The sequence below is a fragment of the Cnephaeus nilssonii genome, assembly GCF_951640355.1.
Source record: "Cnephaeus nilssonii genome assembly, chromosome: 6".
In the NCBI taxonomy this organism is placed as follows: Eukaryota; Metazoa; Chordata; class Mammalia; order Chiroptera; family Vespertilionidae; genus Cnephaeus; species Cnephaeus nilssonii.
In genome coordinates, this window is record NC_137077.1 from 47120658 (window position 1) to 47136959 (window position 16302).

At 48.9% G+C, this 16302-nt stretch overlaps 1 protein-coding gene across 4 annotated transcripts; it reads right to left on the minus strand.

The window, feature by feature from the left end:
- Positions 1-1394: 1394 nt before the first annotated feature.
- LMBR1L (limb development membrane protein 1 like) lies at positions 1395-15910 on the minus strand. 4 transcript variants are annotated; one of them, XM_079774462.1, is made up of 18 exons: positions 15670-15910; positions 12799-12883; positions 12287-12394; positions 11689-11722; positions 10540-10679; positions 10253-10356; positions 9572-9698; positions 8713-8781; positions 8508-8572; positions 8090-8162; positions 7931-8014; positions 7762-7838; positions 6303-6380; positions 6082-6155; positions 5754-5844; positions 5587-5653; positions 2145-2306; positions 1398-1952 (listed from the first exon to the last, which is right to left on the minus strand). In XM_079774462.1, the coding sequence occupies exons 1-18, from the start codon at positions 15739-15741 to the stop codon at positions 1885-1887; spliced, it is 1578 nt and encodes a 525-aa protein (XP_079630588.1). In that variant the 5' UTR covers positions 15742-15910; the 3' UTR covers positions 1398-1884. The 4 variants fall into 4 exon arrangements, with proteins under 4 accessions (XP_079630587.1, XP_079630588.1, XP_079630589.1 ...); XM_079774461.1 differs by having other exon boundaries at positions 1395-1952; positions 7931-8162; XM_079774464.1 differs by lacking the exon at positions 12287-12394 and having other exon boundaries at positions 1401-1952.
- Positions 15911-16302: the final 392 nt, after the last annotated feature.

Genomic DNA, 16302 nt, shown 5'->3' on the forward strand with positions numbered 1-16302 from the left:
CGTGGTCTTCCCAAAACCTCTGCCATTTCCATCTCTTCTGTTGGGAGTTTTCCCTAGAATCAGCAACAGAGCTTCAAGTTATAGTCTAGTTTAGGACTTCAAAATTTGGCCCCCCTTGCTAGACACCCAACTTCTTTTTAAATGAGTAACTTGTCAATTGGAAGTTGCTGGAAGGCAGTGGCTACTTGAATTCTCTAACTGGTTTCCTTTCACCTTTCATCTAGCCATCTCTCTAGCCTTCTTGCTCTCTGGAACCGCCCCCACCCCCACCCCACTCTGGGGCTCTGCTTCCAGACAGTAACTCAGGTTTATCTCAGAGGCTTTGAGCCTGCTACACTTCACCCACCAATCTACTACCCTTTAGAAATCACTTTCTCTAAGAAGCCTTCTCTGATGTCTTGACACTGACCACCTCTATTTCCTTGAAAACCAGTAATTAACTGCCATTTATTGTGGATCAGTGTTAGAATTATGTCACCCCTACTAGACAAAGCAATTAAGCACAAACTTATTTTTCATGTAACCCCATGGTTAAGTGCCTGGCCTATAGTAGAGTGCTCAGCAAATATTCATGGCATGGCAACTACACTGTTTTTGGTGAGTTGTTTTTTTTTTTTTTGGGGGGGGGTTGTTTTTGTATTCCATATTCACCCCTCAGGCAGCTCCATAGCTAGCACTTACAGCACCTTTGTGTACATTAGATAAAAAGCACCCCTTCCTCAATACACCTGCCATATTTGCAAGAAAATAGTCATAATAACTATACATTGCCTATGAGGTGAATGGTGCCCCTAAATGTTGTACAATGCAACATATACATAACCCTGAGCAGAAACTTTGTCCCTAGCCCCAACATAGCAGGGGGCTTGCATAGTACTTAAGGCACTGATAGCCTCTGAAAAGATGGAGTTGGGTTCTTCTCTGAGGTAGATCACAAACCTTTGTTAGCTAGCCACTTCTTTTACTCCACATCCAACAGTCAAATCGGGAGGACAGGACTGAGTGTGTGTGTGTGTGTGTGTATGTGTGTGTGTGTGTGTATACAAGGGGGTCTTATCCTATTCCTACACCCATGCCTACCTTCCCCCAATAACCAAGGCACAGAAACAAGGTCATGAGTATAAGGAGAGTCAGGGGACCAGTCAACTTTAGACAAGGCTAAGGCAGAGGAGCTCCCAACTGCCGAATTGTGTGGCCTAACACCAGACCCAAGTCCTCAAAGAACACTAAGAATGCAGATGGAGGGGAAGGGAAAGGATGGTGGACAGGACCATTCTGTTTCTCTCAGTTGATAGACTCAGGACTTGGGAGGAGAGCAAGGCTATTCAAATAAACACAGAGAGAGCCTTTTAAAAAAACCAAAGCAAACCTTGGGATCAACTTTATTGCTGATGGTTGTGGCCTTTTCTTTCCCACACCCTCACCTCTCTGGTGGTCCGAAGTCCCTCCAGGAAAACACAGTGCTTAGGTTCTTCTGGACCAGAGGCAAAGGGAGACAATCTGCCCCCCACGTCTGCCCCTGCTCAGTCCCTCCCCTGTCCCCACCCAACCCTATTGCACATCAAATCATGTAAACATGGCTACAGGCATGGCCTGGAATAGCAGTGAGGCAGATTGATGTGTTAACGGATTTGGGACCAGGAGCCAGACCCGGGTCACCCAGCCCTACCCCATGCTAAGGTCCACAGTTAAATCTAGAAAAACAAGGGGGCCTGGTCCCAAACTCTGGCTCAGATTATGCAACAGTGCAGATGGCTCAGTTCCCCTCTGCCACCCACCCCTCTCAGATTCCAGGTCCTAAGGATCACCCACTCCTGGTGTTGCTTCAGGACTGGGTAGCAGATGGCAGTGTCCAGTTTTTTCCCTCTCACCCCCAACTGGAGGTCACTGGTGTTGGGTCTTCCTAGATGCCCTGGGGAAACCAGAGACAGGCAATGGCAGTCTGTCCAGTCCTGGAAAAGAGGGAAGGCGGGCAGTCAAAAGTAGGACATATGTCCAGACCTCTGGGATAAGACAACCAACCACAAAATGGATGGACGAAGCAGGTTACAAGTAAAGCAGAAAGCCTGCCATCTCCCCTGCTGGAAAGACCACTGTTCCAGAGGGCTCCACCCCACCAGCCTGTGACTCCCACTCCCTCTCACCAAAAGCCCGGATCAGCTCTGCCCGAACAGCTGCGGTGAAGGTCTTCACCAGACAGAGAGTGGTGAGGCCCGCAAAGGTTGCATTGTAGAGGAACACGATGTAAAAATTGCCCAGCCAGTTGAAGCGTCCAAAATCACCCAGCAGGTCAAAGCGAGTGAGTCCTGAAGTACAAAGACCAGGATGGAAGGTGGGCATCCCAGCCCCTCCCTGGCTCAGAGCCCAGCTTTCTGCTGCCTCCTGGTGGCCATATTTCAACACTGCAACTGATAAATTGGCCTCTCCTATTATTTGAGGGGGGAGGGATTTTATTTTGTAATTATTTTTATTTTAAAAAATAATTCTTTATTGTTGATAGTATTATATATGTCCCCCTCCCCCCATTTACCCCCTCCAGCCCACCCCCATCCCCTTCCTCCCCGCCCCAGGTCCTCAGCACCCTTTTGTCTGTGTCCATGGGTTATGCATTCAAGGTCCCACCCACCCTCCCCCGCCTTCCCTCTGGGATTCTGCACTCTGTTCCATGCTTCCATGTCCCTGGGTCCAGTTCATTTTGTTACTTAGATTCCACATATGAGTGTGGTCATGTGATACTTGTCTTTCTCTGACTTATTTCACTTAGCATGATACTCTCCAGGTTCCTCCATCCTGTCTCAAAGGGTGAGAGATTCTTCTTTTTTACTGCTACATAGTATTCCATGGTATAAATGTACCACAGCTTTTTTATCCACTCATCTACTGATGGGCACTTGGGCTATTTCCAGATCTTAGCTATTATAAATTGTGCTGCTATGAACATAGGGGTGCATACATTCTTTCTGATTGGTGCTTCAGGTTTCTTAGGATATATTCCTAGAAGTGGGATCACTGGGTCAAATGGTGGTTCCATATTTAATTTTTTGAGGAAACTCCATACTGTTTTCCATAATGGTTGCACCAGTCTGCATTCCCACCAGCAGTGTACTAGGGTTCCCTTTTCTCCATGTCCTCACCAGCACTTGTTATTTGTTGGTTTGTTGATGGTAGCCATTCTGACAGGTGTGAAATGGTACCTCACTGTCATTTTGATTTGCATCTCTCAGGGTAATTAGTGACTTTGAGCATTTTTTCATGTCTCTTGGCCATCTGTATGTCCTTTGCCTATTTTTTAATTGGATTGTTTGTCTTCCTTTTGTTAAGTTGTATGAGTTCCTTATATATTTTGGATATTAACCCTGGCCTCTCCTAGTATTAATTATTCCTACATCCCAAGCTCTGTCTCAGAGGAGTTCAGGGCTATAAAGAGTCAGCAGCTAAGCTTGCTCCAACTTCCCTGCCAGAGTTTGGCATGTTCTCTGATGGGGTCCCCTCTGGCTTCAGATATCCCAAGGAGCTACCTGGGCCCACCAGTTGTTCCTGGGTCAGGAACTTATAAGCTAGTCCCTAGTATTTTTTTTAATAGGTAGAGCTGTGTGGAGGCTAAGAGCTCTGACTCTGATCAGACTGCTATGGTTCATATCCCAAATCCACCTCAACTAATTGTGTGATTTGGGGCAAATTCCTTAAATATCTGTGCCTCAGTTTCCTCAACTATAAAGCAGAGGAAATAATGGGACTATAAGAATTAACACACATAAAGCACTCACTATATGTGCCAGGAGTATTTTAACCCTTGCTGAGCCTTTAATAAAATATCATCACAAATAAGATTTCTGGGGCCCTCCCCCACTTAACTTCAACCGAAAGGAACTAATTGATGGACCTACAAGCCTAGTGTACTACTAAATCCTCATGGTTTAAGTATAAATGCTACAGGGGAAAGAGTATGGACTTAAGAACCAAATAGAACTAATTAATTTTTTTGATTTTTGATTTTGAGAGTACATTTATTAAAGCTGGGGACAGACAGGGGTTGGGGGAGGTAGAAGAGGGTATGGGGGAATAAATGGTAATGGAAGGAGATTTGACTTGGGGTAGTGAACACACAATACAATATACAGATGTGTTATAGAATTATACATCTGAAACCTATATAATCTGATTAACTAATGTCACCCCAATAAATTCAATTAATAAGGTAAAACAAAACATCATTATATAATAGATATATAAAAAGCTGGGGACAGTGAAAAACAGGAAAGACTTAAAATAGAAGAGACAAGATCACAACAACAGGAGGGAGCCTAGGCTGGGCTGCCTAGACTTGGGAAAGGACGTCAAAGTAACAGAAGTGAGTCACGCTGGGCTGCGTGGACTCAGGAAAGGAAGTTACAGAGGCCAAAGGAGAGTTCTTGGAGACAGGTTCAGGGGGTTAGCCTGGGATAAGCTGCTGCTGCCCACTGCTCTCCTGGTTGCAAATCTCTTGGGGACCCTTGGAGCTTAGGAGAAAGAAAGCAAAAGTACACACCTGAAAAAAGGGGGCACAGGCATGCTCAAGAGAGTGTGTTCAAATAGAACTAGTTTAAACCATGTATGATATATGGAAAATGATGTAGTGGCGGGGGGTTACCTATGCAACTCTCATACTACCCTGGAGTAAACTAGTTACATTTTTAAAAAATTTCTACCAGGTAATTCTAGATCATAGTTCTAAAGATAGGAGAAGGACTGAGTGTATTATCTGATGCCCTGGTATGTGCAAAAAGCGCTGGACTGGGATTAAGGAGACAAGGGTTCTAGCCAGACTTGGCCTTGCCTCAAACTAGCTATAAAATTGGGCAAATTAATTAGCTTCTCTGTATTTCATCTTTAAAATAAAAATATTTAGCCCTGACCGGGAGCTCAGTTAGTTAGAGTGTTGTCCCAATATGCCAAGATTGTGATTCAATCCCAGTCAGGGAACAAATAAGAATAAACCAATGAATGCACAAATAAGGGGAACAACAAATCGATGTTTCTCTCTCTCTCTAAAATCAATAATAAAAGAAGAAAATGAGAAAGTTTATTAGATGATCCAGCCCAAAGGAAGATTTAGGGAAAAGTGTACTTTTTAATAAAAAAAACAGAAGTAAATGGGGAAGGCTATGTGATGTAATGGAAAAGTATGAGCTTTGAAGCAACACTACTCTGAAACTCAGCACAAGCATTTCACAGAACCTGTTTCTCGATCTGTATCATGGGCATTATACTTTATTATAAGTTTGTTGTGGGATTTAGGGAGAACATGTACATAAAGTGTCTGCTTAGCACCAGTAGGTACTAAAAAGAAGCCAATTCCCTTATCTCCTTTTTATTTTATTTTATTGATTTTTTACAGAGAGGAAGAGAGAGGGAGAGAGAGTTAGAAACATTGATGAGAGAGAAACATCAATCAGCTGCCTCCTGCACACCCCCCACTGGGGATGTGCCCGCAACCAAGGTACATGCCCTTGACTGGAATCGAACCTAGACCCTTGAGTCCGAAGGCCGACGCTCTATCCACTGAGCCAAACCGGTTAGGGCCCCTTATCTCCTTTTGCTACTTACCCAGGGTTCGAGAGAAGACAGGAAGTGCTGAGCTTAGGACCAGGAGACAGACACAGTTCCCGATTATCTGGATAGGAGTAAGGAAAGGGGAAATGAGGTAGCAGAGCTACCAGGATCTAGTCCCCATGCATGTTTCCGGGATACATCCTCTACTCCTACCCAACTACCTGTGTCATGGCTGTGTCATGCCATCTGGGCCGCAGGCCCCGGAAGAGTGGAGAACTGTAGAATCCCACGATCGAGGACACCATCAGATAACTGCCACTGGAGTTAGGGAAGAACTGGCCAGCTCCCAAGGATTAATGCCTCATTTCAAAGGGAATACGCCCCTTTCCCCCAGCCCTCCTTTCAAAATCAAGTCTTTTCTTTATTTCTGAACCTCAGGTTGGTGAAGACTTACTTGCCCCCTTCCCATCAGTCCTACTACAAGTCTGCCCAGAGCCCCAAAGGAGACATTCAGAAGACAGAAGAAATAGTGGGTTTCCAGAAGGATACAAGATGAGTACAACCTGAATGACAGCACCAAAGGAGCCCAGCTTGGAGAAGGAGACCTGGCCCAAGGAGGCACCCTGAGAAATGAAGTGGTATCACAGTGGAGCACTCTCCACAATCAACACCACCCAGCACCCAGGCTTCCCTCTGGCCTGTTTCTTCCCCCTCACCCCAGCTTTTCTTAGGTCCTCCCCAAAAGATATGGTGGGAGGGCAGCCCAGTACCTGCATGCCCCGGGGCATGGCAGCCTCATCGATGAGCAGCTCCAGGATGTGGAAGGCCACAATGAGCACGGATAGGCCCTGTGTGAGGCAAGGTCACAGATTCTCATTCATGCCCCCACCCACAGCAGTATCCAGAGTTACATGTTAAGAGCAGACACTCTGCCCTGGCCGGGTGCTCAGTTGGTTAGAGCGTCATCCTGATACGCTAAGGTTGTGGGTTCAATCCCTGGTCATGGCACACACAAGAATAAACCAATAATGAATGCATAAATAAGTAGAACAACAAATTGATGTTTCTCTTTCTCTGTCCCCTCCCTTCACCCCCTCCCAAATCAATCAATAAAACAAATTTTATTAAAAAAAAAAAAAAAGCAGCCCTAGCTGGTTTGGCTCAGTGGATATAGTATCGGCCTGTGGACTCAAGGGTCCTGGGTTTGATTCTGGTCAAGGGCACATGCCCTGGGTGCAGGCTTGATCCCCAGTAGGGGGCATGCAGGAGGCAGCTGATCAATGATTATCTCTCATCATTGATGTTTCTCTCTCTCTCTCCCTCTCCCTTCCTCTCTGAAATTAATAAAAATATACTTAAAAATAAAAATAAATAAAAAAGCATTTAATTAAATGCTTTTAATTAAATAAAAACTGCTCCAACATTTTCAGTTTCCAAGCACTGTATGGGACCTCCTCAAGGCTGATGCTAGTAACAGAGCACTATGAGGGTATTATAAGATACTAGAGGCCCGGTGCACGAAATTCATGCACGGGGGTGGGGGGTGGCGGTGTCCCCTCAGCCTGGCCTGCACCCTATCCAATCCAGGATCCCTTGGGGGATGTCCAACCAGCAGTGTTGCAATCCGGGACTGCTGGCTTCTAACCGCTTGCCTGCCTGCCTGCCTGATCACCCCTAACCACCTCTGCCTGCAGGCCTGATTGCCCCTTAACTGCTCCCCCCTGCTGGCCTGATCGCCCCTAACTGCCTCTGCCTCAGCCCCCACCACCGTGGCTTTGTCCGGAAAGACGTCAGGAAGATGTCCGGTCTAATTAGCATATTACCCTTTTATTAGTATAGATACCCTCTCCAGGTGGAAGAATTGCAAAAAAACTAAATAGAAAAATGGATTTTCCCCCAGATTGATAAGACTTATTCCCAAGTCCAGGTTGTGGCAAGTTGGGGGACAGACTGAATTTCAACCCTTATTTTCACCCACAGCAAACCTGTTTAACTACTCAGTGGCCCTGTGAGGCCTTGGGTAAACTCCTTAACTTCTCTGTTTCTTCATTTACAAAATTTGGATTGATGTGCTCAACACAGGGCAGGACACAAAATAGACACTCAGTAAGAGGTAACTACTATGATTGAAGATAACCAGGTCCCTGAATCTCCTCCCTCTTCCCTCAAAAGGCATAAAGTTCTCAAGGGCCTACTACTCGCCACCCCCATCAAGGATGGTATACCCACCGTCAATAACAGCAAGCACAGCATGGCCAGGGGATAACCCAGGTTCCGCTGCCAGGCTGAAGCCTTCCACCGCTTCTCTGTGCAAGGATGGGAAGCTGTTAGCACGGGCTTGGAACAAGAGGCTATTCTTTCGGAAAGCCAGGTATTCCATCCCTACTAACTCACATACCCAGTAGGACCCTCTGTGTCTGCAGAGCCAGCACCTGTCTGTGCAGCAGCTCCATGTCCAAAGGCAGCCAGCAGGAGGTGGGATCTGAGGGCAGAGAAGATGGTGCTGCCCCTGCCCAAGCCAAGCCTATCATCCCACCCGGGAAGAATTGCAACTCACTGCAAATCCTGCGGGTCAAAGCTGCTTCTTCAAAGGCTGAGCAGTACAGCTGCTCCTCCAGGTCTTCTAGCACCTGGGAGCAGGGGAAACGGAGGGTCTAATAGTCAGGGGCTCCCAGATCCCAAGGGCCCCAGGAGCACCCTATTTATCCCAGGGCTTTATCGTCCCATTCCTTCCTCTACCCCTCATTCACTACCCTGGGGTCAGCAACTTATCCATCCCTCCTGACTGCCTTGCGTTCTGCTTTGTATGTCTGGTAACCAGCTCCAGATGATGGGGGTGGAGGATACAGGAGCCAACAAAGGCAGTGGCCCTCTGCAAGGTATGTACCACACAATCATAGGGTTGCTTTGTTTTTTGGCTCCAGCTTGGCAGGAAGCTCACCTCACAGGATCAAAAGGCAAGGAGAACTACATACCCGCGGCTTGACCAGCAGCTTCCCAGTAACTGAGAACATGCGTGCGAGACCTAGCGGAGTACACACTGTGGAGACAGAAGCCAGTCACCTGATAGACCCTTCTCTCCATCATTCCCCCTAACCTCCCCTCCATTCCCTCTCCTTCCACCCTTGTGGCTCCGATCCAAGGACCTTACCCATTATCTCCCAGGCCCTGAACACTCACCCAGGAGCAGCAGGACCCCAAGGAAGGAAATGCAGGAATAGAGGTAGGGGAGGTAGTACTCCCAGAAGTCTAAGGGTAAAAAAAGCAGTACAGTCAGCTCATCTCTTTCCTGCTTATTGGAACGACAGGCCTCAGAGACAATACAAAACGTAAAGAGGTTAGGCAAGTAATGCAAATTAGGAAAGCTGGCCTGTGCCACAGAAGAGGGAGTGGCAGGGACTATAGCAAACTGGAGATCCTAAGCCCTACCTAAAGGGCACAACTGTTATACTGTCCCAGTCACCAAGGACTAGTGTGGCCAGATCCTCAACCTTGTCAAGCAAAGCCAGAGATCTGGATATTAATGTGAAACCTCCCAACTTTAACATATATATAGCAACTGACTCGTATGTTTTTAAATCATTGCATGGGCCCAATGGAACATTTCTGCAGGTTGGATTTGGCCTGAAGTCCATCATTTCGAAACTTCAGTCTAACGGTTTATTTATTTATGTATGTATGTATGTATGTATTTAAAATATTTTTTTTATTGAATTCATAAGAGGAGAGGGAGAGAGAGATAGAAACATCAATGATGGGAGAGAATCATTGACTGGTTGCCTCTTGCACGCCCCCTATTGGAGATCGAGCCTGCAACCCCGGGCATGTGCCCACAATTAGAATCGAACCTGGGACCCCTTCAGTCCGCAGGCCGATCAATGCTCTATCCACTTAGCCAAACCAGATAGGGCCAGTCTAACGGTTTAGATGATCTCAATCTTCTCCACCTCAGAGGGATACAGTTAATTCAGGAAGGGGAACATCTGCCAACTGAAGAACCACTCAGCCTGGAGGGTGGGAAGGAAGCTGGCCCTCTCACCATAGAGTGACTCCCTGCTGGTCTTGTTGTTGTCCACAATGGCTGACGCCACCCACACCATGCCCAGCACCAGCAGAGTGAGGAGCATCAACATTACCACTGTCTCGTAGACTCGGCCCAGGACACCCTATGGAAGAAGGCAATAGGTGTGGATGGAGAGAAATGCCAACAACGTCGCGGCAGTGTGGGGAAGGAAGGAAACATTGGGAATGGCAGCCTGGCTAGGGGAGCCAGAGGACTGGGATTCAGGAGAAAGGGGAAAGCATTTCCCTCTCATTCTGCTAAATCACTCTGTCCTCCTACCCCACAACAGGAATATCCATTCCCATCTTGATATTTTTCCTTTGTAACCTCCCTCCTCGGGTCCTTTCCCCATCCTTGTTTTGCCCTGGGAGGCTGACTCCTGAGGTCTGCATCACACAAGCTCTTTGCCTTTGGTTTTCCTGTTCAGCTTGCCCAATGGAAAGAACCAACAGCTCCAAAAGCTATTTTTTCTCTCTGCTCCTGCAAGCCTATGGTGGTAAGGACTTCCTGATGTTACTAGCACCTCAAACTCCTTGTTGATTTCCTCAATTCTAACTATACCTCTATAAATAGTTTCTTCATTAAAATCTCTTTAGTTGAAACATCTGAGTGGAATTCTGTTTCCCGCCTGGATTGATTGATACATCACTCACTCACCTTTCTGGAGCCAGCGAAGCCCTCAGACTCAGTGAAGAAGTATGCAAAGGGCATGAGGAAGATGAGGGACAGGTTGGAGAAGAGAAAAACGAGGTTCCAGAGGCCTAGAGCAAAAAAGGCAAGGCAGAGGTGGTCAGAAAAGGGTGGCCCAACCCACTGGGGACTGATCATGTGATCGGGAAGCTGGGGATGGGGTGATTATGACTAATGAGTACCAGGCTGTCTGTATCTGCCTGACACTTTCTGCTCCCTATCGCCATCCCAAGCTGTAACCAGGAGCCACGCACCATGGATGAGGGAGCCGTTGAGCCACTGGATGTAGTAGTTCCGAGGCAGTGACAGCAACACCTCATTGCTGATGATGGAGAAGGGCAGGAGCAGTACGGCACCCAGGGAAACCGCCAGGGTAAAGGTGCAGAGCTCGAGCCTGGGTAGAGAAGAGATAGTGTCCTTGCTCAGCTCAGACACTTCACTGAGTCCAAGAAGCCCCATTCATCCCTGCAGGCACCTGTAGTTTCTCTTGGAACCAACTAGCAGTGACAGACCAGGGAAGGAGCCTTCAGCTGGGGCTCCACTCACTGCCCCCCAGCCCTAGTCCTTACCTTCAGGGAAGCCTTGGCACATGGGATGGGTACATCTCAGGCATTTATGGGAGCCTGGTCATCTGCCATGTCACTTGCTCAGACTGTCCTCAGGAATGTGATCCTCCCACACATGCCCGTAGGGTGCACCAGGCATAATGCCAACCTAAGAGGCCTGGCTTCTCTAATCAGAGATGTGAATTTCTAAGCTTGCCTCTTCAGCCCACATAAGAGCAGGGTCACCCCATATGGCTATGCCCTGAATGAAGCTCTAGGACAAAGGGAGAAAAGGGAGCTAAAACCCAACTTCATAGCCAAGGCCTGTGTGCTGGGCTGCATTAGTTGAAAAGAAGGGACACTTTTATTTATTTGGTCCATCAAGGGGGGATGATTGCCTTCTTATAATCTGTTGGCCCAGAGGAGCCATCACTATATCTTTCTCTATACTTGCTAGTGAATAAGGTCCATCCTTAGATTCAAGCACACCTCCCCTTCAGGGGTTCTACCTTTCCCATCCCCTGCTATTTTCATTAATCTGCATCCTACCCTACTCCCTTCCCAATGGATTCTGGGAGGTGAAGCCAAGCTGAAGTCATTTCTGGTGACTCAAGCCCCAGCTGACAGTTTCCGGCCTTGAGGATCCCAGGAGCTCCTGGCCTAACCAGGGAGACAGGAAGAGCAGCTTTTCCACGCGTCCCCAGGGTGGGGTAAAGCCGGAAGAAGCCAGAAGTAGGGTGGAAGCAGAAACTCTCTCTTTACTTTGTGACACCCCACTCTCTCTGCCAGCTCCAGGGCCTCACTAGATTTCAGCTTCTAAAGGCAACTGGTGCCAGGCGCTCAGGCAGCGACACTTACGCAATCTTGTTGACTGTGGCATCTTCATCATCCACTACAAAAGACAGAGGCATGGGGAAGAAGCAGATCAGTGGGCAGCTCAGGGAACCATCTGTGTTGCAGCATGCCTTCCTTCCCCGTCCCTGCCCCCTGAAAGAAGGGCCTGCGCCCACAGAGGCAGAGCTGGACAGGAGGCTCTGGAAGAGCTCATGCTACGAACCCCACAACCTGTTCGCTGGCCAAGGTAGCAGTGGCCCCAGGTGGAGAGAGAACAGGCTAGAAACTCCCTCACTTCCCTCCTTCCCTATCACAAGTTCCTCTTTATAAGCTCAAAATATGATAAACAACTGGTCTGTGAGGTTGGTTACATCAGTGGCTGGGTGCAGCAAAGAGAAATGCAAGGAGTGTGTGTTTGTGTCGGGCGGGGGGGGGGGGGGGGAGATTCACAGAGAAAGTCCCCAAGAGAATTACACTGAGGAGTAGCTGCCTTCTTGGGTGGGGGGCTCATGGAGGGGAAGAAAGGCTAGGGCCAGGACAGGATAATCTGAACAGGCTGAGGCAAGTGTGTGGACCGCCCCCCACCCCCACCCCCACCCGCTCCCTGTCACACAATGCCTACAGGAAGGAAAGCTCCAATCTGAGCACAGATTGGGAAGAGAAAGGCCACCATCACCAGGTCCTGGGGTCCCAGCAGTCACGCAGGTCTCTGGTCCTGGGTGTGGGAGCACTAGGAGAGGAGGTGACAGAGCTTGTGCCCATGATAACATTCACCTTTCAGTTGCCCATTTTAGGTTAACAGAGGACTTTTATATTAACCATCTCTTTGGTCCACATAATAACAATGGACTGGGTAGAGACTGCTAGGCCCATTTTGGAAAGGATAAAACTGAGGGCCAGAAAAGTTATAGGACTTGCCCAGTGGCTTTATTGGTTGTAGACACTTCTATCTAGACTTTCCACTATACCACACTGTTCCTGCCTGTGGAGGTAGGGAGGCAGAAGAGGCAAAGGCGCCAGAACAGCCACCTCTCCTTTCCCAGCAGGCACCATAGACCCATTCTCCTGAGGCTGGCTCCATGGCAACAGGAACACTAGCAGAGGACGAGCAGAAGGGAGGGAAGTCACAGGTACCTGTAGTGAACTCAGCAGGCTTCTTGAAGTGGGTCAGGGTGATGTGGCAGAGGATGTAGAGTGTCGCAAACAGAAGTGTTGAGATCTATGGCAGAGTATGAACTGGGATGAGAAACTCTAAGTCTTAGAACATTCCATAGCCCCAAAGGCCTTTTTCTGTTCATTCCATGGGGTCACTTCCCCAAAACAAGGCTGCGTACTTTCTCCCTGGTACTTCCTTCCAGTCAAGGCCACAGGAGCCTTTAACCCTTTGCACTCGCTTGCTTTTTTCTCGATTCCTTTATTCTAATGCTAACCGTGTCGAGTCACACTCGACATCCGAGTGCAAAAGGTTAAGAAGCAGCAGGCAGCCCAAGGTTTGGCTCAGTGGATAGAGGGTCCGCCTGCGGTCTGAAGGGGCCTGGGTTCAATTCCAGTCAAGGGCATGTGCCTGGGTTGCAGGCTCAACCCCCAGTAGGGGGCGTGCAGGAGGTAGCCGATCAGTGATTCTCTCTCATCATTGATGTTTCTATCTCCCCATTTCCCTTCCTCTCTGATATCAATAAAAATGTATTTAAAAATATATAAGTGGAACAAATTGCTGTCTCTCTCTCTCTCTCTTAAAAATCAATCGGGAGCCCTGAAAGATCAGGTATGCTCTAGGCCAAACCAGAGCCTCATTTAACCCTCTCCCCCTAAGAGTAAGACTTAGTTGGAGCCCAATATCTACAGTTTCTAGAGTCAGCATCAGCCTCTTTATAGGCAGTCAATCCCTGCTCCCTACCTCAGGTGACTTCCCAACTCTAGGGCCAGGCGTCTCAAGGCCTGTCCCATGCCTCTGGGCGACTGGACCTCCAACTGATAGTTAAGACAGGACTTAACCAAGTTACCCTGCACATGCATACATCCCTACCCTACCCCAAGTTAGCTGCTATTGTTCAGGGGAAAAGCTACTGCTCAGTTTGGATCCATAAACAGGGAGTCTTGAGAAGAGACATTATTGTATTTGAAGTAGTCCAAGAAGGCAGGATCAGTCTTGTGGGTTCTCCAGTCCCCAAGAGGAGCTGACACCACAGGAAATCTGCATACAGCTATCCATACAAAGAGGGACAAAGTCATAGAGACCCCAGGAGAGCCAGGGGTCTAGGACAAAGTTGTAGCCTTTGACATTAGGAAAGCTGAGTAGAATGAGCCACTCAGATTGGAACCGCAGAATTTTTACAGCCTAGTGCTCCACCCTGGGCTTGCGCAAGTAATAGCTAGGAAGGTGGGAGGGCTCAAAAGGTCATGCTGGAGTTACACGCAGTTCCAGCAGAGGCTAGGTCATTCTCTAGAGCAAAATTGGTGCCAGATGGAGGAGCTACCAGAAGCCTTCAGGCTGCCCTTGCCCAGCACTGATTCCTCAGCTAATGGGACTAAAGGATGGGGGAGACATCCAAGAGGCTGCTTCTCTGTCCAAGGTCTCATCCCTCCCGGTTCTCTAAGAATGTGGGCCGCTGGCCATACACTGTCTCAAGGCCTGGATGAGCCTCAACATATGCCCAACCCCACCATGTGGGACTATCCGCTAAGGGACACATAAGAAAGGATTTCTGAGAGCAGATATGGCATTCTACACATGGACTAATAAACTTCCTACCTTTCAGTACTCATAAATAAGGACAGACTCAGTTAAGTAGTGGCTCACTTTATCCCTCCTCCAATCTGAGGCTGCCCAGGGCAGACCAGAGCCCAGCCTGAGAAAAAATGAATGATAGGCCCACTCACTAACATTTCTATTCTTTCTTTCTTTCTTTTTTTTTAAAATATATTTTATTGATTTTCTACAGAGAGGAAGGGAGAGGGATAGAGAGCCAGAAACATCGATGAGAGAGAAACATCGACCAGCTGCCTCCTGCACACCCCCCACCGGGGATGTGCCCGCAACCAATGTACATGCCCTTGACCGGAATCGAACCTGGGACCTTTCAGTCCGCAGACCGACGCTCTATCCACCGAGCCAAACCGGCCTCGGCATTTCTATTCTTTCAAACCTTTCTCTTTTCCTTTCCATTTAGTACATGGAAGAGAGGGCTACCCTGGGGAGCTCAGAGGAAGAAGACTCAGGAGAAAGGAGAGAGATGAGAGTTCAAAGCAGGCCGAGGAAGATTTTACTTCCTTAGCGCCTCCAAGTGTCCCCCCCACCCCCACCCCGCCCAGAAGTGAGGAGTCCATTGCTGTGGTGGGTTCAGCTGATGCTCTTCTGGGTGGCACTGAGCGAGGGAGGAAGGCAGCCAGGTGCTCTCTAGAGCACTGAGGGGAACCACTCACAGGGGAAATCCCTAAATGTTTGGATAGCTAGCTAGGATCCTCCACTTGCAGGGTTCCTAACAAACACCAATAAGGGGACGGGGGGGGGGGGGGGGGATGGAGGCTTAGTTTTTCTCCATCTCTACCCAGTAGAATCCACACCAGCAGGAGTCCCTTCTTCCAAAGTGGGAGTCCCACCAAAGTCCCCCTTCAACAAACATCAGTTGGGAGGTAAATGCAAACAAGCCCTCCCCTAATCAAATCCATCCCTCTGGGTCTAAGACGGGCGGACTCACCAAACTCTCAGACACATGGGGACCCACGCCCAGAACTATGGTGCTGGGCGGGGGAGGGGCGTAGAGAAGGGGGGAACGGAAACCGATGGGCTTTGTTTATGTCGCAGCTACCCAGAGGATCCGACCTAGTGGTTCCCCAGCTGGGGCACCGGTCCTTCTGTCTGGGCCGGGGCCTTTCGTTGCTCGTCCCTGGTGCGCACGGGGTCTGAGGGCGCTCTGAGCCCAGGTGGCTGTACTCCGACCCCAACCGCTCCCTCTCCCGCGACACCCTTTGGTCCTAACCTTCCCACCTGAGTCCCACACTCACAATACATTCGCGGACCCTCTCGTGGAACAGCTGCTCTCGCACGGATAGCACTTCGTAGTCAGCTGCTTCCATACTCTGCTCAGCATGACTGGGGCGGGGCTGTCTCCGGGCCCGGGGAGGACCGGCGGGGATAAAGCCGCCGCCGCCAAGCACCCGGACCCAGCCGAGGAGCCTTTCCTCGCAGCCGGCGACGGAAACTCGGGGTAGGTAATCTGAGGTCCAGATTCAGACGTCCGGACGCCCCGCCCTTAAAGGGGCAGGCACCAGCGCGCCTTGTTTTAAAGGGCCCCTGTCCCCACTCTGTCCCCTCCCCTTTAAGGTCGGGCCTCTGTCAGGTTTCAACGTAAACACCCGCCTCCAAGCTCGTTACAAGGAAGCGTCAGTCCACATTGTACATTACGGGAGACAGAGTGACGACACAAGGAGTGGGCGGGTTCCTTTCATAAAGCGAAACTCATAGGCTCCTAGAGCCGCCGCTCATAGGTAGAGAAACGATGATAGGCTTTCCCGTAAAAGGAGGCGGTATCTTTGAAGCCAATCGGTGCTCCATCTAAAACTAACCGACTCCTCACCTCCGGCTGTTGAGAAGAGAGAATTTTAGTAACGACTAAAATTTTAGTTCGGCCGTGGTTA